This window comes from Sinocyclocheilus anshuiensis, unplaced genomic scaffold (genome assembly GCF_001515605.1).
Source record: "Sinocyclocheilus anshuiensis isolate Anshui unplaced genomic scaffold, SAMN03320099.WGS_v1.1 scaffold534, whole genome shotgun sequence".
Taxonomy (NCBI): Eukaryota; Metazoa; Chordata; class Actinopteri; order Cypriniformes; family Cyprinidae; genus Sinocyclocheilus; species Sinocyclocheilus anshuiensis.
Genome location: NW_015547712.1, coordinates 312,474 through 336,798, shown reverse-complemented (window position 1 = coordinate 336,798; position 24,325 = coordinate 312,474). Strand labels below are relative to the sequence as shown.

At 36.4% G+C, this 24,325-nt stretch overlaps 1 protein-coding gene across 3 annotated transcripts in view; it reads right to left on the bottom strand.

Moving 5' to 3' along the window:
• Positions 1-24,325, bottom strand: part of LOC107704044 (protein dispatched homolog 1-like) — a 68,870-nt gene that overhangs the window by 8,743 nt on the left and 35,802 nt on the right. The window contains exons 1-2 of one of the 3 annotated variants that reach the window (XM_016506881.1): positions 18,775-19,212; positions 12,742-13,221 (exon numbers count right to left, since the gene is read on the bottom strand). In XM_016506881.1, coding sequence (XP_016362367.1) covers positions 12,742-13,187 — 446 coding nt within the window. In that variant the 5' untranslated portion in view covers positions 13,188-13,221; positions 18,775-19,212. Of the gene's footprint in view, positions 1-12,741; positions 13,222-14,058; positions 14,070-18,774; positions 19,213-24,325 lie in introns of those variants that run through there. The other 2 variants (XM_016506883.1, XM_016506882.1) reach the window with 2 other exon arrangements.

Here is a 24,325-nt window from a genome sequence, read left to right as displayed (position 1 = left end):
CAGTATATTAGAATGATTTCTGAAGGATCATGTGACACTGAAGACCGGAGTAATGATGCTGAAAATTCAGCTGCGCATCACAGAAACAAATTACATTTTAGTATATATTCACATAGAAAATAACTATTTTAAATGATAAAAATATTTCACAATTGTACTGTTTTTACTGATAAAATAAATGCAGCCTTGATATATTTTTTTCAAAAACAGAACATTCCTCAAAGTATATAAAACATTTAACAAATTAGAATGATGTAGAATCTTCAGGTCAAAATTTAAAATGTTTACAAGCATTTCATTTGGCATTACTGTAATAATAATCATAGCAACAGCAGAGAACAAACCCAAACGCACACATGTGAATGACGTGCACACGTGCATCTGCTCAGAAACGGAGAATGCTGAATCTGCGAGTGCTGCGAGGTCTAGAGGTCGACTCCTGATATCTCCGCATTCTTTGCTTTGACATACATAGATATATGGACTCCAGACAGGGATGCTGGATTTCAACACTGTGGCCAACATTTACAAGATGTCCAAGAAACATCTTCATTATCTATTGGCCTCCTACTGCAAGAATTCGACAGCTTAAGCTACAAACTATGGAATGCAGAACGCAACACGCTTTGAATAATGTGATACACTGTGATTCCAGCGAGAGGTCGGAGGTCTTTCATCTGATTTCTCAGCACTTATATTTAACTTAAAGTGGCCAAAACACACATGCTGTGGCATAAATGACCAAATGAAGTACCAAAATCAAGTGCAAAGTGCTAATGCAAAAGGATATTTTGTGAAGCTTGTTAAGGCAAGAATCACTATTACTATTGCTCAAAGTTTCTGATACACAATTACACTCACAATTCTCACTGCCGCAGATCAGTAGTTCTTGTACATTCAAAAATTAACATAAATATGAATCATAAGGAATGTATTGATTGTGATACAGTTTTGATTCCTATTAATGGCTTTTGAGAAAGAAAATTGGAAAAAAGTTGGAAAAAAAAAAATGTAATCCAATTGCCAAGATCATGGGTTAGATTCCTTGGGAATGTACTCTATGAACCAATTAACAAAAAATGTACACTCTGAATTCAGTGCAAGTCATTTAGAATAAAAGTGTCTGGCAAATGCATACATTTATGCATTATAAATATGGCTTTTTGTATAAAATCAATGCAATAAAAATGTGGCTTTATGTATTCAATAAAAGAGAAACTGGGAAAAAGTTTAACCTTCTCTACAGCTGGTTGAGTATATAAGTTAAAATTTAAAAAGAAAAGTGCAACATTGACTCTACAAACATAAACTTAACTTTATTTCTTTAAAACAATGAAGTTTCAGCCAACTTAAAGTCTTGGGACAAGGGATGTCCGATGAAGGCCTTGAAAATGACCAAAACGTCATTGTTTTGCACATTATTTTAGAGTTTATGAAATCAATACCAATACTATACAGACAAAAAAAGTATAATTTATCAATTTTATAAAAAAAATGTTTTTTTGAGAAAATGGCCTTTAAAAATATAATAAAATCTAGAGATGCAAATAGATAAAGCGCAATAAAATAACGATCTAATAGTGTCGAGTCTTGAGGTCGACTCTTGATATCTCTGCATTCTTTGCTTTGACATACGTGGATATATGGACTCCAGACAGAGAGGCTGGATTTCAACACTGTGGCCAACAGTTACAAGCTGTCCAAGAAACATCTTCATTATCTATTGGCCTCCTACTGCAAGAATTCGACAGCTTAAGCTACAAACTATGGAATGCAGAACGCAACACGCTTTGAATAATGTGATACACTGTGATTCCAGCGAGAGGTCGGAGGTCTTTCATCTGATTTCTCAGCACTTATATTTAACTTAAAGTGGCCAAAACACACATGCTGTGGCATAAATGACCAAATGAAGTACCAAAATCAAGTGCAAAGTGCTAATGCAAAAGGATATTTTGTGAAGCTTGTTAAGGCAAGAATCACTATTACTATTGCTCAAAGTTTCTGATACACAATTACACTCACAATTCTCACTGCCGCAGATCAGTAGTTCTTGTACATTCAAAAATTAACATAAATATGAATCATAAGGAATGTATTGATTGTGATACAGTTTTGATTCCTATTAATGGCTTTTGAGAAAGAAAATTGGAAAAAAGTTGGAAAAAAAAAAATGTAATCCAATTGCCAAGATCATGGGTTAGATTCCTTGGGAATGTACTCTATGAACCAATTAACAAAAAATGTACACTCTGAATTCAGTGCAAGTCATTTAGAATAAAAGTGTCTGGCAAATGCATACATTTATGCATTATAAATATGGCTTTTTGTATAAAATCAATGCAATAAAAATGTGGCTTTATGTATTCAATAAAAGAGAAACTGGGAAAAAGTTTAACCTTCTCTACAGCTGGTTGAGTATATAAGTTAAAATTTAAAAAGAAAAGTGCAACATTGACTCTACAAACATAAACTTAACTTTATTTCTTTAAAACAATGAAGTTTCAGCCAACTTAAAGTCTTGGGACAAGGGATGTCCGATGAAGGCCTTGAAAATGACCAAAACGTCATTGTTTTGCACATTATTTTAGAGTTTATGAAATCAATACCAATACTATACAGACAAAAAAAGTATAATTTATCAATTTTATAAAAAAAATGTTTTTTTGAGAAAATGGCCTTTAAAAATATAATAAAATCTAGAGATGCAAATAGATAAAGCGCAATAAAATAACGATCTAATAGTGTATTTTGGATGTTCATTCTACTAGTCTGAAACGGCACGTTAAGAAATGCCAAATTGCCCATAATCTCAAGAAAAAACTAACTTTTTGCCTGTAGTGTCTTAGATTACCAATCCAACTTAGCCAGAAATGGATAATACACCGTGCACGTGAGAACATTTTGCTCAGTAATAAATACTACTACATTATTGTTAAAACCACATTCATTCATCTGTTTCGACTAAAAGAGGATCACATGATCAGCTCCAATACTGGAACGAAACCATGCACGAGTCAAATTACCAGCAGAAATCACTGGCACATTACCATTGAAGTCTCAAGAATCATTTCATTCAACTCAAGAGTGTGTGAACAGCAACAGAGGCTCGGCTTTGATATCAAGCATGTCTAGACATGGGCCAAACTCATTTAGCGAGCAGCACACCGCAGGCAGAGCTCTTTGTTTGTGTACAACATCCAGATGCAGCTCTTTACGATCCTGTGAAATATCTCTTTTACCAAAGCTTGACTGAGAATTCAAAGGTTGGGATTGATTCTCTCACTAGACTGAGGTTCTGTTTTAAACGAGAAGTTCATGACCCCAGACAGTATTTCCCATGAGTCTCAGAAACACAACGCTGAAAGAAAACAACGTCACAAGCTCTACCTTTAGAGGAGGGTGTGTGATTCGAGAGGTGGAGGTAGAAAGAAGGTTTTGAGTGAGAATGAGACTGGAAAACAGAACCAGGAAGAGAGGAAATGAAAGGAGAACTCAGGAAATGAGCAGAGACAGGTAAGAGCCGAGACTTTGAGAGATGGTAAGACAGATAGACAAGAGTTCTATGGAAAAATCCTCACTGGAGCTAAGAGCTGCATGTTTAATCAACATAAAACTGAAATCATGATATGATTTAGTACAATTATCAACTGGCAGGCTGTAATTTAATTCGAGAAAAACATGCTCCGTGTTGTAGCGTGAAGCGCCGCACTGTGTTTATTTGCTCGCGAGCAGCTCATGATTCAGTGTTTTCAGCGTCTCGATTCACAGGAAATGCTGCTCTACACAAACTCATCTGCTCTGAGTTTGGAACATGCATTTATTTGAAAATGCAACATGCACCAACCATCTTCCCAAACTTGTAATGAGGAGCGCTCAGAAATCTGTCGTCAATAAGAGACGTTTTTAGGGCTCCCTGTGGTTTTCTGCCAAAATAAAAGCTTGATGTTTTAACGTTGGAAAATTAAAACAGCCATAAATACTAGTATTTTATATTTTGTACTGTAAAATAAAATAAGATTTTTTTTATACATTACAGTAAAATATTACAATAGTAAAATTTCTTATGTTATTTATATTTGTATTTAGTAATAGTAGTAGTAGTAGTAGAAGTAATAACAACAACAAACATAATAAATGGTAACAGTAAATTATATTTTTCTTTAAAAGATTTATTTTGCAGCAAAATATTAAGTAATATTTCTTATGTTTAATATTTATATTTAGTAGTAATAAAAATAATACATTCTACTAACAATAAATTGTTGTTCTTATATTATTCCTCAATTTTTTATTTTACAGTAAAAAAAATACAACAGTATTATTTCTTATTATTAGTAGAATTGTTATTGCTACTAAATGTAAGTATTGAACAACAAGTTATGTATTATTATTATTATATTTTTCTTAAAAATTTTCCTTTTTCAGTGAAAAATTACAACAGTATTCTTTCTTATGTTGTTTAATATTTATATTTAGTAGTAATAAACTACAAATAATAAGTTATTATTATAATATTTTTCTTGTTTATTTTACAGTAAAAACTTACAATAGTATTATTTCCTGTTGTTTAATATTTGCATTTACTATTAACAATAACATTTATATTATTAATTATTTTATTTAAATATTTTAACATATATATATATATATATACAGTATAAATCAACAGTTCTGAAAAACCCCAAACGCTGTTTTAAGAAGTCAGAAGTCCGAAAGAGCTTTATTACCAAGTATGTTTACACACACAAGGAATTTGATTTGACAACAAGAGCTTCCAGTGCAGAAGAAAGTACAGACATACTGCAAACAAACAGAGGTGTGATATGACAAAGCGACAAACAACAAATGCTTTCTTTTCCACTAATGATTCTGTAAATGTCACATGCATGTACATTCAAATATTAGACACTGATATGAAGAGCCTGGTCCAACTGCACATGCTGTGATGGTTCCTGATGAAACATTTTTTAATAAAGCCACAATTTGTTAGAAGCAGACTAAAAACCTTTAGTGCAATTGCTGCAAGGATCGTCTCTTTGATGGGGATCATAATAACTGCACCTGTAGCGCTCGCATCAAAAACAAGACGGTCCCAGATCGACTTAATACATTCCAGCTGTTCCCTCACCCTTCAACAGGCTTCAATCTGTTTAGTAAACGAGAATAAGCAAGCTAGACATCGGTCTAATTTGAGGTTATGACTGGGTCCTGCTTGCTCGGCATCTTTGATCGTGGTTTATGGGATCAGGTGGGCTTTGATCTTCACTGGGCATCTTCACCGGCTCTACGGGTTCCTCACGCACCCTGGACCAGGATATACAACATGCAAACCTCTTATTCATGCCATTCTGACCTCGCATTACATGCAAAACAACATCCCAAAAATTACAATTTGCAGTTAATTTACTCAGCCTCGGGCCATCCAAAATATAGGCGACTTTTTTCTTGAGTAGAACTGTAAAGAAGATTTTTAGCTGAAACTGTGGTCTTTGGAGATTCATAACATGCATGGCATGTCAATGGATAACAGTTTTTGAGAATAAATGAAAGCATATCAGGCAAAACAAAATGAATTGCTCCTATTGATATATTGAGTTCTTATGAAGCGAAACGATCCGTCTGTGCAAGAAACTGAACATTATTTACAACATTATTACTGTAATGAACATCTGGTTCTTTCGGACAGTTCGTTTCAACGAACTGGTTCAATTAACTAGTTCATTTACATAATCATGCAATGATTTCACTATACGTAATTATATTATTAAAGCACCAAATAATGATGTGAAACATGTATGGTTTTACGTGTCTAAAGCACATAAAGTGAATAAACTAGCCTTCATCAGCTATTTATTTTTTTTACATAAACAATGAGAAACCATAAAAACCTTTATTTCGGCATGAACTGTTTCAGACGGTTTGGTGATTTGGTGAACTTGTTCATATAGTTCACCAAAAAGAATCGGTTCAAAAGAATGATTAATTTGCCTCAGGCTCTGGATAACAGGTAATAATGTTCAGTTTCTTGCACAGATGGATCGTTTCACTTCATAAGATCTCAATATATCGTCAGGAGCCACAGGTATTCATTTCGTCTTGCCTTTATGTGCTTTTTTGACTCTCAAAGTGACTGTAGCCATTGACTTGCATTTTATCAATCACAGAGGATCACGGTTTCTGATCTTCTTTACTGTTCTACTGAAGAAAAAAAGAAAAGAAAAAAAAGTCGCCTACACCTTGGATGGCCTGACTGTGAGTAAATTAACAGCAAAATTTCATTTCTGGGTGAACGATCCCTTTAACATTGTACAGAACCTGACATGACCTCTTCAAACTAGTCTTAATAGCTCATGACTGCGTCCAAAAGCAGACCCAAAAACTTTGACTTATGCACACACTGAATAAATCAGCTTATGGCACCATTTAGTAAAAAAAAAAAACATCCTTTGGCCAGTGTTAATAAGCAATTGAGCTGCCAAAAGTAATGTTGAAGTAAGTGGACTGGCGGTATGGTAGATCACGACCACCGAGGGGTTTGGAAAGCAAGCGGTTCCGCTCGACTGCATGTGTTTCTGTTCGGAGCTAAAGCGAAACGCGGTCAGGGATTAAACGCTCGTAGTGTTTGTATATCAATCCTTCCAGGGCTGTGACACATTCAGAAAACAAATGACAGCATTTATAACGCGTTTAAGCGAAAGTCAACTTCCAAAAACACCAAAAGAAAATGTGTAGCCTAGGGCTGGACCAAAAAAACATCTAATACTTACAATAATATATTCATGATGGATATGCAACACAGTGTAATAATAACTTTAAAAAATCCATTGTAATTTGTCATGTAATTTGTGAGTATGAGAGCATTAAGGTTTTAGAGTTTGATTGAATTCTGTGAATCAGTTCAAACTGGCCAATTCAATTAAACAACTCTCTTTTGTCCTATCAGTCAAAAATCTGCATAGAAGTTTCCAAGAATTAAAATGACAAAAACTAAAAGTAGTAGTAAAAAAAAAACATTATACAAATAAATAAGTAATTCATATATTTATTATTATTATTTATGTTAATGACTTTTGTCCCATCTCTCAAAAATGTCTCAGATATATAAATATAAATTATACAAATAATTAAATAAATAAAATATATTTATTATTATTATTATTAGTTAATGACTTTTGTCCCATCACTCAAAAATATTCAGTTTTTCCAAGTTTAAAAAATGCCAAGCAATAAGGAAAAAAGTAGTAGTAAAACGATATATAAAAATATTGAACAAATATTATAAAAGTATATATATATTATGTTATTTGTTATATATCATATTATATATTATAAATTATATTTTAAAATGTAAATATCTGCACCCTCATTTAATGTTCATAGAAATTCTAAGCACTACAAAAATGTGGCTTAAAATAGCTAAATATTTATTTAGCTGTTTATTTACAGTTAGAAAAAATAGAAATATATAAATAGGACTACATATATATATATATTTCTATTCTATACATATAGATGGCTAGTATTTATTTAGCAAAATGATATTTAATGACACCAAATATACTTCCTTGTTTTTGTTTAGTGAAGTTATTGAGCATCTGCTTGAATTCTCTCAGTCTGACATCTCCATTTTACTCTAATCATTGAATGCAAGTTGAGAGACACGACTCACACGAGCTAAACAGTTGTTGTTTCTAATCACGCATAAAAGGCTTCTCAAAATGACAGCCTGAAATTGAGAACATAAAGATCATTTTAAGGCTTGTTGGCTGGTCGGGGCTTGCAGCTGTCACACACACACACACACACACACACAAACACACACTCAAACACACACTCAAACACACACACACTCAAACACACACACACTCAAACACACACACACTCAAACACACACACACTCAAACACACTCAAACACACACACACACAGACACAGCCACAGCTCTGTATGTTTCATGAATATCTTCCAGGCTTGTCCTGCAACAAAGAACTGGAAGCTTCATGTGGATCTTTAAACACCGGGACAAATTTATCAACGTTTCTGTTTGACGTTGATCAAACATCTTCCTGAAAAGGAACTGAACTAGCTTACTGAAGCATCTGTTGACTTACGCAGGCATGACAAGGCAAGTTTCCACCGTTAAGCATCGTTTCTGTCGTAAGTGAAAGTGAATCACTTCAACATCAGAACGCATTTGATGTTTAATTAACAGCTGAGAGGCACAAAAACTAAAATGGCAGACAAAATGTCGTTTGCACATCCAAAATCGCACTCGATTTTGGCTTTAGCGTGTTGCACCTGGTTAGAACAGAGTGGGAAATGCAGGAGACAAGCTCTGGTCAGGTAAATGAAGCGTGTCGGGAAGGGTTAAACATGTGACATGACCCCAGATGGCTACATGTCAGCTCCCTCTTTTTCAGTCAACAAAAGCTATTCATCATTCCTCAGTTGAAAGATCGGCTGCCATCCATCTCAGCCGCATCATTCCTTAATCTTTAGGTAGACAGCTAATCGATTCACTGGTTTTAAATTAGATTCAGGAACTATTTTTAAATTCAAAATGACTCCATCCATTTTGATTCACAATGAGATTCAATTTCGATTCATGATTCAATTCTGTATTTGAAGTGCATTCACAGGATTATGTAAATGCTTCTCCTAATGTGTCTTAGCAAAGAAAAAGACAAAGGCAAACTACTTGAGATGTTTATTAGGAGGGCACAACATATCAGCAACCATATTGGTTACGGCCAATTTAACAGCAAAAGATAATGATAAACACAGATCTCAAAATAATAGGGGCGCAACAGTTGACTTGTTTTCTCAATGCATCGATTACAAATCCTGCCAATGGACATGCAGCATCTTGAAGCATTGATATTTGAATCATAAATCGTTTGTTTTGGTCCACAATTAATTTTAAATGCTAAAAATTGAATTAATAAAAATTTGGTAAAGTATTGTTCAATATTTTCAAATATATAAATATAAAAACTATGAATATTAATTGCTGATTGTTTTGTTTTTTTATTTGCATATGAGACCTTGAGGAAACGGAGTTCAAATAAAATAGTATAAAATTCATTTATAAAAAATATAAACGTAAACAATAAATTGCATGATTTACCAAAAGCGGGCCAAATCGGCTGCCAGGCCACCGGGAATAGTCCTGGTTCTCCCGATGGCCAGTCCGCGCCTGATTTCCAGACACGCAGAACGTGCAGGATTCATATATTGTCTTTTTGCGGCTTAATATTCACAGACACTAGTCCATATCGCATTTTGATTCAAGTGTACTGACATACTTTTGATTTATTCGTCCAAAATGTGGCATATTCCGTCCACGTTAGGCTATAGGAATTCTGTTTTTATGACTGGATTCTACAAACCAGTCTGTGTTTTCCGCATTGCGTAAATTATAGAGCCTTGTGTCTCATAGTCGTCAGTGCAGTTTGGGAAAGAAATCAATTAAATCTGTATGTGGATGTGTAAATATTCAAATGTAATCCCCTTTGTAATCGTTAACATTTTCATAAGTAACTGTAATTTAATTACACATTTTTTCTTAGTAACTGTAACTGATTAGTTACATTTATTTTGCAATTAAATTACGTAACGCCGTTACATGTAACTAGTTACTCCCCAACACTGTATATATATAATATAAATTATATGAATATAAATATATACATAAATACATGTAAATATTTTCAAAATATATACTGAATGTGTGTGCTTTTATGTATACATAAATATATACAGTACGCACACTATGTAAACAAAAAAACTTTTATTTTGGATGCGATTAATCGTTTGACAGCACTAGTTTATATAATATTATATAAAGTAATATTAGGATTAATTTACTGACATAGGGTTATGGAAAACCTAAAAAATTATGTGAAATATTACATTTGTTATATCCAGAGAAAGGAAACCTGTGTAAATAAAAATAAACACGTAAATAACTTTAAAAATGAAATGTGGAATATTTTGCTAGGCGTGTTCAGCTCTAGAATATTTTATCGGCACATCACAGTTTTTGTTATATTCCAAGTAGCCTGTGTAAGTATACATTTAATTTATTTACTTGGTGTAATAACCATCTTAATAGGTTTGTCTTTTTCTTGCCTAAGACACATTACAATATCCTATAAATGCACTTAAAGTCAGATTTGAATCATTAACCGAAACTGAATCGAACCTCCCTGTGAGTCAGATCAGATTGTTCCAAATTTGAAAATAGTAGTTTCTGAATCACACTGAAAGCCTATGAATCATGAATCAAATCGATTTGATTTGCTGTCCACCCAAAGATTCACACCACAACAAATAATGATTATTAATTGGTCTGTATGATATAAAGTGTCTAGTGTCTATCATTTTTGAATTTCGAATATTCGTCGAATTAAAAAAAAAATCCACATTCGAATGCAAAAGCGTTGCATTCGAATTTTAGGTCTGCTTCAGCCGTCAGGCAGCCTTATCAGTGGCGCACGAAATGCGACTACAATGTAAGTGTCATTGCATTTGAATGCTTTTGTTAGTCTATCCAGCTGAACCTTGCTCGATGCGCCCTCTTGTGGCCTCAGGAGAGAAGCCAAAAGCTTTTTTTCCCCCTAACTGAATTTATGCCTTTTAAATTCGAATTTAATTCGAATTTTGATTATATTTAAGTGGAAAATTCTAATTTAGTTTTTCAGTAATTTTGACAGCCCTAATCACTATTGCTCCCATTCATGAATGCATAACTACAAATCTGTTTTAGAGAGCCAGAGCGTTTCCATCCTGAGGATAAATGATGCCGCAAACCTCCACTGATCTTTCTCATGTGCTTCCAGATGACGGTGAAGAAAAGTCAAACATCATGACTGCACAATGGGCTGCTCAACCACCCGCTGCTCGAAGAGGAACGCAGCAGATTCACCAAACCTCACAGACATGATATTTCAGATCAGGCCAGTTCAAAAGGCTGATGGGGAATCATGGAGGGGATTGTCTGCGTCACTGTCAATTATCGTCAACTTAATCCAGCAGAAACAGATCAAACAGATACTCGATATGATCCTGTCTGCATAAAAGATGCTGATTTACAGAGCAGAGGAACTCGTATGGTTTGACTTTATCTAAAGTAACCTGCCTCATCAGTAAAAGTCCAGACCAATACAGCTGTCTGACACGTTTTTCTTCCAATATTTACATTTCAATGTATGAAAACAAATTTTAATAGTTTTAGTTAACAATAATAACATACAAGAACGAAAACCTGTCAAACCAAATTCTGTTTAATATAATTTTTCTATTTAGCTTGGACTTATTTTTATTTCAGTTTTAGGTATTTTAGTACTTATTTTTTAGTTGGCAAGGTAATATTTGAAGAGTTCATCTGCAAAAACAGATAACTTGGGTTATTTTGATTAGGTAAAAAATACAGCTAACCAACAATAAAACACAATAAAAACATGATAACATAATAGTGTTATCCGTTTTTGCAAATCAACTCTTCATTTCTAATTTTAATTTTTCAATTAGAAAATAATTATTGTAAACATTCATGCAAGGGTGCATTAAATCGATCAAAAGTGACAGTAATGACATTTATAATGCTACAAAAGATTTCGATTTCAAATAAATGCTGTTCTTTTGAACGTTCTATTCATCAAAGAATCCTGGAAAAAAAGGTTTCCACACATGTTCGGCAGTAGAACTGATTTCAGCATTGATAATTAGAAGAAAAGTTTCTTGAGCAGCAAATCAGCAGAATAGAATGATTTCTGAAGGATCATGTGACACTGAAGGCTGGAGTAATGATGCTGGAAAATCAGCTTTGATCACAGGAATAAATTACATTTTAACATATATTCACATAGAAAACAGCCATTTTAAATTGTAATAATATTTCTCAATTTTACCATATTTTTGATTGAATAAATACAGCCTTGATGACTTTTTGTAAACAAAATCTTTCCAACCCCAAATTTTGAACAGTAGTATTCAGTAAATAACAAAATCGTAAAACTTTCAATTTTAGTTCTTTTTTTTCTCTATTTGAGTAAATGTTTACATCATTTTTTATATCAATTATTGCCTGGAGTGCTTTCTTAGTTCTTCACTATTTTGCAAAGGAATATAGAGATGAAATATGCTTGAACTGTAGCAATGACATATTTTGTCATTATGAGTGTTGCCGTAGAAACAAATAATTGTCTGAGAGCATGAACACCAACAAACAATACTTAGTCAAACCAAAAATTATTCAGACAGCAGATATAATTTATGTTTTTTTATTTACTAGTGGGTGCAGGACACTATAGTTCATTTACGTAAGTGAGGATAGCGAAATAAAGTCAACTGTGACATATTATACCTAAAATTCTTCATACAGTGAACTACCAGCAAAACTGATCAAATTTGGGACAAAATTATTCAGACGCTTTGAGCTAATCATGTTTTGTTTAAGTGTTTTTCTTTAATTGCTAATGCCACCTTTTCACACCACAGACTGAACAAAATGAAGCATTGCTTGGTAACTGGTTGACATTAGTTAAAATAAGTTATCTGACATTATCCAGATGAATTTGTTCTGACAGTTTAACTCTGATTCGTGTCATATTTTATTAACATTTTCTAAACTATAGCGAATAAACTGTGATAATGTGAGAAATGTTGAAGGTGTCTGAATAAATTTTGGTTTGACTGTAATCTAGTTTTTATGCAACAACACGCAGTGGACTCTCACCTCAGTGTGGCCATGTTGGGCTGGTTCTGGAGATGCTCAGGCCAGTGATGCTGCATGCAGAAACAGCGCACGCCTTGAATGCAGCACGAGCCCATGTGAAGCGCTGTGGACGACACGGCGCTCTGGAAGAGAGCGCAATCCTGCTGGTTCCGGTTGCAGCAGACGGGCTGCCGAGGAGAGCAGTAAACGCAGCAGGCTGGTGGCAGAGCGTTGGGCAGCAGCACAGCCAGCCTCTGAGAGTCTGAGACATGTGACGAGGAAGAGGACGAGGAAGAGGACCCTGGCGAAGACGGACACATGGCTCCATTGGGTTTGAGTCCGCCGTTCTGACCCGAGTGTGTCGGCGTGAACACCGAAACTCTCTGCTCGTCCTCCAGCTGTTCAATGGCGTTTGCGGAAGTTGAGGATCCGCCATTGCTTTTGGTGAAGCCCTCACTCAGGGCCATGATCCTTCCTGGATCAGCTGATCAGGACCTTAATCTGCAAATAAACACACAGTCATGGTCACTCATGCACAGAGATCCAACTCAAGCTATTTCCCATCACAGTTAAATTTACCAATAACTAGCTAACTAATGGCGCTTTTCCACATCATGGTACGGCACGGTACGGTTCAGTACGGTTCACTTTTGGGGGAGAACAGACGTTCCTCTCGTTGATAGCAGAGGAGCGGATCCAGCGAGAGCTTGATGGGGCGACGCGGAATGAAAAAGGATTTTTTTTTTTAGGAGTTGTGGTAGTAGAGGCGGCGCAACTATAACGACATGTGAATAATCCCGCCCACTCTAAAGCGATACTAAACTGCATTGGAAATGCAAACCGAGCTGAGCCGTGCCGAGCCGAGTCGTACCACGCAGTGGAAAAGCGCCATATTGCTGCCCTCCTCGACTAAAGATTTTTCTGGTCGACTAGTTCATTTGAAGCATTAGTCGACCAATCGCACGTTTATTAATAAACCAATTAAATTATAATAATGAGCCTTTAATTGCCTACATTGCCTAATAAGCGCACGCATAAAGCTTACCACAGCACACCGGCAGAAGTAATGATTATGAATGTCAGGGAAAAACAGTAAGGAGGCTGCATTAACATTTTAATAATGTATTGATACACTAGTGCTTTCTTTGATTTCGGTTTAAGAGATGAAGTCAGCAACACTGACTCGTCATTTCCACAGTAGTGGACGTGCCTGTATGCATCTTTCATACAGGTTACATAATCTGAGAATATTTGTTTTCCATTTGAATTGGCTTATTTGAAAGTAGACATTTCGCTCTCTATAGATATACTTTTCATGTCTGTAAGGCAAGTATACACAGAGTTTTGGAGTTTCACGCTCAAGTTCACAGAGACCGAGACGGCAGAAAGCGCATCCTGTTTGCTAACATTAATTTACAAAAGCTCAATGTTTTGTTGTTATTGTGAGTACACTAGTGTTGTCAAAAGACCCGGTATTTCGGTACCAAGTCGGTACTAAAAAAATGAAAACGTTACGGTACCAGGTTTTTTTAAGTACCGGTGGTACCGAGTACCCGGTTAACCCGGTTCTTGATGCGCAATCCGAAAGCTATCCTCTTCCAGTGTTGCCAAGTCCTTGGTTTCCCGCAGAATTGGGCTGCTTTAACACTGTTGCCGTGGGTTGTTACATTTTTGTTTAACGTTATTAATAAAAATGTTGTTCAATTAGCATGTTTTTGTGTTTTGCTTTGGTACCGAAATTGGTACCGAGGATTTTCACTGGTATTGGTACCGAATACTGAAATTTTGGTACCGTGACAACACTAGAGTGCACACAAATAAACGTAGAGTCTTTACAGATTTTAGAGATGTATTACTCTTATCTGTATGAGCAAAAATAAGGGAGTATTTTAAGAGCAAGTGAGCGCACCGGTGCCTAAATCTGTCCTGCAGTGAGCACTACTGTATAGCTTGCACACTCCGCACAGACATTAGATTGAGCGGCCATGTAAAGTTACTGCTACTTACATAATTCCGATGGCAAGCCATATTTGTGGTCGATGAATGATAGGCGAGCGTATAGATGTCCTGCCCGACGTACTGTATCACCACTTGCTGTGGATTTTTTTTTTCTGCAACTAGGCAACTAATAGAATTTTGGTCGACCAAGCCTCTTCTGGTCGATTAACGGTTAGTCAACTATTAGGGGGCAGCCCTAGTGGAAACCAGTGTTATTTTGTTAATATTAGACCCTATTAGGGGCCATTCACACAGAACGCATCTTTGCGTCTAAAAACGTGAGACACAGAATGCCTTCTCCGGCATGTCGCTGTCAAATGAAACAGTTGCCATTCCAACTTGCTACTGTAAACAAAATCATGCAACGCTTGTTTACAGCGTTACCAGGGTCTTCTGATTGGTCCACTCTTTTGGAACAGACATAGATGGGCGGCGCTGTGTGTAAATAAACGGCATCTTATAGATTTTATTATTTTGGATCAGTTTTTTTTTTGGTTTTCATTTTAATTTGTGTGACCGTTTTATTAATTTTGCCATGGTTTTCCCATTTTTATTTATTTATTTTTTAAATTTTATTACAGTTAGTTATTTTAGTAACAAGTTAAAGTAAATGAAAAAGAAAAAATGTTGACCCGACAATTAGTAGGGCTGGGACAATAAATCAATGCATCGCGATTCGTGGATCGATTCTGAGATTTTCGGAATGCATCGTGATTCTCTCTCGAATTGATTCGGAGCTTAGTTTTTAACAGCAGATGGCGCTCTAGACTAGTTTTTAACTGCACACTCAAATGCTCACGAAGAAGAGCGCTGAGTAATGTAAGTGGTTAAATGTATTTTATGCTTTTATGATGCGAGATTAATGTCAACACAGCCCACTGTGAACATCCTTGTAATTCGCTTCAACCTTTTCGAACTTTATGAATGATTATTTTAGGTTCAAATGGTGCGTGTGTAAGGAACTGGAAGCAAGCAGAATACGGCTATTTCTAAAGCACGCAGTGCCATCTGCTGTTAAAAACTAAGCTCAGAATCGATTCAAGAGAGAATCGCGATGCCTTCGGAAAATCTCAGAATCGATGCAGAATCATTTCTCGATTCAGGATGCATCGATTTATTGTCCCAGCCCTAACAATTAGCTGAAATAATTTTAATATTTTATTTCGGTTAAAGTTTATTTTAGTTTTTTTCAAGTAACAGAATTTTTTATGGTTTAACATTCAGTTGATGAAAATAGCTAGTGGAAATATAAGAACTGTAACAATTCAGGTTTTGATTCCAATTTAAAAAAAAAAGATTCCGTCATTAACTCATCAACATTCCAGTTTGAATCGTTTTAATTCAAATTCAAAATTAATTCAAATCTTCATCTTTTTGACAACCTTGATTCTGAAAGCATTTTTCTAATTTATTTTCTCCATTGATTTTTTTTTTAACCATGAACCATCCTGACGAACTCAAAGAACCACAACTTAACAATTCATGTTTTGATTCCAATTAAAAAAAAAAGATTCCGTCATTAACTCATCAACATTCCAGTTTGAATCGTTTTAATTCAAATTCAAAATTAATTCAAATCTTCATCTTTTTGACAACCTTGATTCTGAAAGCATTTTTCTAATTTATTTTCTCCATTGATTTTTTTTTTAACCATGAACCATCCTGACGAACTCAAAGAACCACAACTTGACAAAATTTGATTTAAAGAAAAAAAGTAACAGAAAATCAGAAATTAACATAATAATGAAAACACTAAATAATTATAACTATAGTAATATGTTAATATATTTTACACTTTTTTTAAAGGGGTCATATGATGCGATTTCAATTGTTCCTTTCTCTTTGGAGTGTTACAAGCTCTTGGTGCATAAAGAAGATCTGTAAAGTTGCAAAGACTAAAGTCTCAAATCCAAAGAGATATTCTTTATAAAAGTTAAGAGTCAGCTACGCCTACCTAAAACGGCTCGTTCTAACACGCCCCCACATATCTACCTCACTATGTGGGAAGATTTGTATAACTGGGAGAGTAGACTACAATGCCGGCTGTTCTGACTCACAGACTGTAAGTACGTTTTTTATATTTAAAGAATTTGCCACTGACGATTCAAACGCGAAAATAATGGAAATGGGAATGTGGAAAATAATGTGTTTTTTTAACCTTAAACCGCATAAACATTTCATTACACCAAATACACAAAATAATGTTCTTTTTAGCAACATCATATGACCCCTTTAAAGGACAAAATAAATAAATCACACTGAGATGTGGCTCCTCCAGGAGCATTTATTAAATGTTTGTATGTTACTGCTATAAATCATTTTCTCTATGGAGAAAATAAACGGGATTCTTAGTTTCAGGACAAGTTCAAGAACTGCTATCGTAACTGAACCTCAGGGGAATCATTTGGTTGCAGTATTTAAAAAAAAAAAACACTTCAGACTGAGAACAGGTTTGATCTCGATTACCAAGCCTACAGTGTAATTTCAGGAAGAATGGCTTTGTGAACAAAGCGAATTTCAAAGGCGCTGTCTGATGGAAAAGAACAGGTTCAAACACATTGGGCAGACAGCAGAGGAGTCGATGTTTCATGGTATGCTTGAATTTCAGCCCCTATGGCCAGGAAATTGTTGCAGAGGAATGACATGAGCCGCCTCTGCGATATTAAATGTTTCATTGGATGTTTTAAAGCGCACGCCATGCATATCACTGTAAAATAAGATCCAACCATATTACTCAGGTAAAACGCACGCTTGTGATACTGGACGTTTGCCCAGAAACACACACACTGATGCCATGGTCAGCTCTTTCTGTCAAGTAAATCACCCACATTCTTACGTGACAGTGAAGACCTGCATGACTCCGATGGAAACCGAAGATCGCCTCCAACCGCAGACCAAAAAACGAGCTTCCAAAATAAGTGCCCGGGATCATGAAAGATCTTATTTGATACAGAGGTGAGCAGGTTTTCCCTCTGACTGTCCTGTACACACAGCGTCCAAAATACCTTCTTGCACCAACAAATCCGGTTGTGTTCGCAGCTGAACCGCATCCATTAAAAAAGCAGGCAGATAGAGAGAGCTTTCTGAAAAGAGAAACCCAAGGGAGGGAAAACATGTTCAGCGCTATGAATGCTCAGTGTAATGTTGGACGTCTCGTGCATCCGTTCTGAACGCTGTGCACTGGAGGAAGATCATAATAAGAAGTTTAAACAATTATAAATAAATACACATTCTGAAGGGGAGATGAAGAAATTAAAGCATTGAAAAGCACTGATTATTTCTCAAAACGTTTTCTAAATGCAGTGTCCTCAAAGTATTTGAACACGTCAGTCACACTTATGCATGACTGCGCATTAGATAATAACATATCAAATGAAGTGTGCCAGTATCTGCATGTCTAAAATGACTTCAGCATGTTTGAAGTCTCATTGCCTGGTGTTTTTGGTGGATGTATGAAGTCGGTTCTCCTCAAGTTCACACAAGTGTCCTAGCAGAGGATCCACAGGTGCAACTCATCATTTTAACTATCAACATTTTCACACTCATGTTTCACAGGTTTGGCTTCTTTTTCAACACTAGATGTATTATTTTATCATTTCAAACTGTATACAATTGTGAAATGTTTTGCTTAAAGTGTGCTTGTGCTATTATTCTTCAAAATAATTTTGTTGATATTTTGTTATTCAAATGCAATTAAATACGGCAATGGCATTCATACTAGCTATATTTCAAACTAAATATATTCCTTACTTTCATATACTGTGTGTGTTTTTTTTTAATAATGAATAAAGTTCTCACCAACAAGCCAGCGTATATCATTTTCTTTTTACCATAATTATAAGACCAGGACAAGCAGCAACCTCAAAAAATAAGAAAATAACAAAAATATTCTATAATTAAAACTAAATGACTGTGATTCATGGAACATCCCAATAGAACAACTAAAAGAAAAAATACAGTATTACTATTACTAGTATTTAGATAGATAGATAGATAGATAGATAGATAACACACACAAAAACGTGTCGATGTAAATCATAAACAAAAGACAAACTTACAGTTTAGGACAGATCCCAGGTTGCCATTCCTTACAGACTCATTACATGAGCCCAAGACACAAAACTGATTTAAACGAGGATTTTGGTGAGTCAGCTTCAGATGTAATCATATGTTATGTTCAGATGTCTTCATCAGTCGCATTATCATTTCAGTCTAACCAACAGTCTCTGCAAACCGCCTTATGTACTTCTCCTGGACTCGACAAGCTTTTGCTCCACAAACATCCAAACAAACGCGTCCGAAACTCCGTAAACAAACTTAAAGTCTGTTTAAGAGTGCCGTTCCGTAACCGGAGACAGAATAACATTCCTCGATCACAATAAAACTCTGTAATCCTTTCGAAAGGAGCGAGTTATGTCGCGCATTTGTTGAGAACAACGGAGCGCATGCAAACACTCCATCTACTCGACGCAGCAAACACTACAGCGCTTCCATAAACCGAGCTTCACCGCAAGCGACGGGATCCCTGACGTCAGCGGTCCGTCGGCCAATCAGAGCGCTTTCATTATAATACATGGCGCTGCGTTGATTTAATAAAGCGTCTGACGCACGCGACGCACGCAGCAGATATGAAGCGTTGAACGTAAACATACGAAGCAAAATCTAGCAGATCTGCTATATGTCTCAATTTCAACCATTGCGTTAGGTTTTAATTCAGGTTTCACCAGTGTATTAGATTATACTGATAGCAAGTCATAATGCAGCTTACAAATGATTCTTTATATCTAATATTTATTATATTCTAATAAATAGCGTCTTTAAGTAATGTTAAAACTGATGTTTCCTAAACAAAAGTGAATGATCACAAAAGACAAATAGCCTATGATTTCATATTTTACATTTTAATTTTTTACATTTACATTAAATAATTTTAATATCAATTATTTCATATCATAAATTGTATGATGGGTGAAAGGATGGATGGAACAAAAGACAGATTGATTGATGGATGTAACAGAAGATGGATGGATGGGTGGATGGATGGAATGAAAGTTGGATGGATGGAACGAAAGACAGATGTATGAATGGAAAAAAAAATGGATGGATGGATGGATGGAACAAAAAATTGATGGATGGATGGATGGATGGATGGATGGATGGAACAAAAAAAATGGATGGATGGATGGAACAAAAAATGGATGGATGGAACAAAACATGGATGGATGGAATGAACGAAAGATGGATGGATGGAATGAAAGATGGATGGATGGAACAAAAGACAGATGGATGGATGGATGGAACAAAAATGGATGTATGATGGAACAAAAATGGATGGATGGATGGGTGGATGATGGATGGAACAAAAATGGATGGATGGATGGAACAAAGGACAGATGGATGGATGGAACAAAAGATGGATGGATGGATGGATGGATAATTAAACGAAAGACGGATGGATGGAACGAACGAAAGATGGATGGATGGAACAAAAGACAGACGGATGGATGGAACAAAAATGGATGGATGGATGAATGGATGGATGGATGGATGATGGATGGAACAAAAATGGATGGATGGATGGATGGATGGAACAAAGGACAGATGGATGGATGGAACAAAAGATGGATGGATGGATGATTAAACGAAAGACGGGTGGATGAAACGAAAGACAGATGGATGGATGGAAAGAAAGACTGATGGATGGAAGTAACAAAAGACAGATGAATGGATGGAACAAACGATGGATGGTTGGATGGATGGATGGATGGAAGGAATGAAAGACAAATGGATGGATGGATAATGGATGGAATGAAGGATGGACGGATGGATGGATGGAACAAACGATTGATGGATGGCTGGAATGAAAGACAGATAGACAGATGGATGGATGGATGGATGGATCGAATGAAAGATTAATAGATAGATTGATATATAGACAGATGGAATGATGGATGGATGGAATGAAAGACAAATGGATGGATGGATGGATGGATGGATGGATGGATGGGTGGATGAATGGAAAGACTCATATACAGACAGACAGACCCATCCCAACTCCACATGTTCATGCTCAGCTGCAGAACTATGAGGGTCTGAGTAAAGATGCCCATCTGAAATAACAACAGGCAGCTGAACTTCAAAGAGAAGAGGCTTCAGAGAGAGAGAGAGAGAGAGAGAGAGAGACAGAGAGGGCACTGGAACTGGATGAAGCCGTAATCAAAACGCTCCGGGCGAACCCTCTATCGATCGCCAGCACTTCATCAAAGCTGACAAGGTCAGCCAACAACACAGTGGGAGAGAAGAAAAAAAAAGAAGGGAAGAGAAAAGAAAAAGAACATCACAGAAGGATGAGGGTCACAGAGGAAGGGTGGGTTATGATGTTGTCTGAGCCCTGGATAGTACCTTTCTACTCCAAAATGCCATAAGGTAACAGTTTCTAATCAATTTATATTGCCAGTTAGCTTATGCCAGTGAACATGCAAATGTGTTGTTAAATTATCGACTAATTAATTTAAAATCCCAGCAGGCATTTCATGTAAATATTTTGTCTAAGTGGTCCGACTGACAAAGAAAGTTTGTGAATCTCTGCTCTCCCTAATATGCAACCCTCAACGAGAACTTGAGCCCAGAATCGCCCGGGTTTCTTCCGTGTCTTTTTTCTAAAACTCTAGGGGGGCCAAACCTCTCCGACGCCTCTCTGAAATGAGGACGAACGACTCCTGGCTGCTTCCTCGGGCCCTCTGAGTCCCACATGTGTTTTACTGCGCTGGTGGCAGATCAATACAATACAAGCGAAACAAATTATAGAGCGGATCAAAGAGAAACAGTTGGGAACTCTTAAGAACTCAAGTAAATGTTTAGACATCTAATAAGAAAAGTATATTGACAGTAGCATTTAATTTAGTCAAAGCATTCGGATTAATCGTTGTTGTTTATCAAACATTAGCGCATGCAGCCTCAGATGTAAGCTATGCATGCGGCAAGCGCAAGTGCATTCATATGCATATGCAGTACATTCAGCTTTTTATTCTATGCTACAAAAATGTTGATCCATAAAAGTAGGGAGGGATGGGATGTTTGGCTGGAAATGAAATATGGAAGTGTGTTCCTGATTTACATTCCTCATACAAGTGTTGGGGAAGTCGTGGCCTAATGGTTGGAGAGTCGGACTCGTAACCCAAAAGGTTGCGAGTTCGAGTCTCAGGTCCGGCAGGGATTGTAGGTGGGGGGAGTGAATGTGCAGCGCTCTCTCCCACCTTCAATACCACGACTGAGGTGCCCTTGAGCAAGGCACCGAACCCCCGACTGCTCCCCGGGCGCCGCAGCATAAAAGGCTGCCCACTGCTCCGGGTGTGTGTTCACGGTGTGTGTGTGTTCACTGCTGTGTGTGTGCACTTTGGATGGGTTAAATGCAGAGCACTAATTCCTAGTATGGGTAACCATACTTGGCCACATGTCACGTCACGTCACGTCACGTCACGTTGCCTAACGGCTCTCAGGTGCGAGCGAGAGCACAAACCCTGTTCTGTATGTGACAAACGATCATTTAGTTTGCGTTTTGTGCAGGTAGGTTTGTTATATATGACTGGCTTGTCGTTTGATCTAAAGCCTGATTGGTTGGGAACAATTGGCGGGAAATGTTGGATGTAGATGAGCTCGTTTCTTCAACAGATTTGGAGAAATTTAGCATTGCATCACTTGCTCACCAATGTAACCTCTGCAGTGAATGGGTGCCGTCAGAATGAGAGTCCAAACAGCTGATAAAAACATCACAATAATCCACAAGTAATCCACACCACTCCAGTCCATCAGTTAATGTCTTGTTAGGCAAACAGCTGCTTGTTTTGAGGAAAAAATCCATCAAGTCATTTTAAAATAAAATGTCCAATGAAAAAGTCATCTGGTCTGAATCGGGAGAGAAATCTGCACAGATCAAGCACCATTTACAAGTCAAAACAGTCCAAAACAGCTCTAAACAAATATGTGGGTGGATTTTGATGTGAGAGAACAACAGGAGATGGACTTTTTCACTGGAGGAAGCGTTATTATTGATTATGGACACATATTTGGGCTGGAAGCAATAGTTTGAAGTTAAAAACATCTTGATGTATTTGTTTCTTACAAACACCCTGAGGGTGAGTACATTTTCAGCAAATTCTCATTTTTGGGTGAACTATTCCTTTAACGTCAATGAAACATTTCCATTGTAAGTTCTTTATAGTGAAAAAAAGGATCTATAGACTTTTGAAATCTTCTGTTCCATCCTTCCAATACATCCTGTTGCCTACAAAAGTTTATGTATAGACAGAAAGAGCTGATAGAAGGACAAGAGATCAGAGTGACTGTGTATTTCAGCATTTGTTCGGCTCATCCTTTGAGGAACGGCCCAAAACTCTGCGCCGGCCATCCAGAGTCAATCTGAGATCTGGCCACGGCTCAGCAAACAGCAAGCGGCTCTGGAATTCCTCCGGCGGACGAGGGGGTGGAGAGGGACAGAGCGGCCGGAGAAGGGAGGACGTCTGTCAGACACAGTCTTCTGGACTTCCACCCACTTTTTGGAGTGTGGATGTCAAATTTCTCTAGGGGCCTCAGATTCCAAAGCGAGGGAGGTTCAGGGGCCAGAGGAATTCTGACATGATGTCTCAAGGCCAAAATGAGAAGAAACAGCAGTCTGACGGCATTATAGCAGGAATAAGCAAAAAAAAAAGTTTATTTTTGGGGGGTAAAATAGGCTTTGAGTTTGCTAAAACTACATGCACCTCAATATCTAATTCAGACAAAATTAATTAGTTTACTCTCTAAAGCATGTTATGAGTTCATAAGTGCAGTTTCTTTCAATACAAATTATGGATTTTGTATGTTTAAGTCTCTTCTGTTCACCCAGGCTGCATTAATTTGACCAAAAATACAGTACAATTGCAAAATATTATTACAATTTACAATAACTGTTTTCTATGTGAATATATTGTAAAATGTAATTTATTCCTGTGATGCGCAGCTGAATTTTCAGCATCATTACTCCAGTCTTCAGTGTCACATGATTCTTCAGAAATCATTCTAATATGCTGATTTGCTGCTCGAGAAACATTTCTGATTATTATCAATGTTGAAAACAGTTGTGCTGCCCAATATTTTTGTGGAAACTGTGATGCATTTTATTTTTCAGGATTCCTTGATGATTAGAAAGTTCAAAAGAACAGCATTTATTTGAAAAAGAAATCTTTTGTAACATTATAAATGGCACTTTTGATCAATTAAATGTCCTTGCTACATAAAAGTATGAATTTCTTTTCCCCTAAAAAAATCTTACTGACTCCAAATTATATAAAACTACTTTTAAAACTGCTAAAAATACGAGATAACTTTTTGCATGAAAAAAAAACTCTCATTTCTCGTCTAGAAAAGTAGTTCCTAAAAGGACAAACTAGACCAAGAAGCTAAGCAACAAACCTTATCAAACCTTCCCGTACAACTTACAGTCTTACATTGTAAGAGCATTACTATAACGCATCTAGAAACTCACAATCTGGCATTAACACCAATATCAGACAGTTTGATTAAAGTTGATTCCACACAGCAGAATTAAATCATAAATCCTTAACTGTTG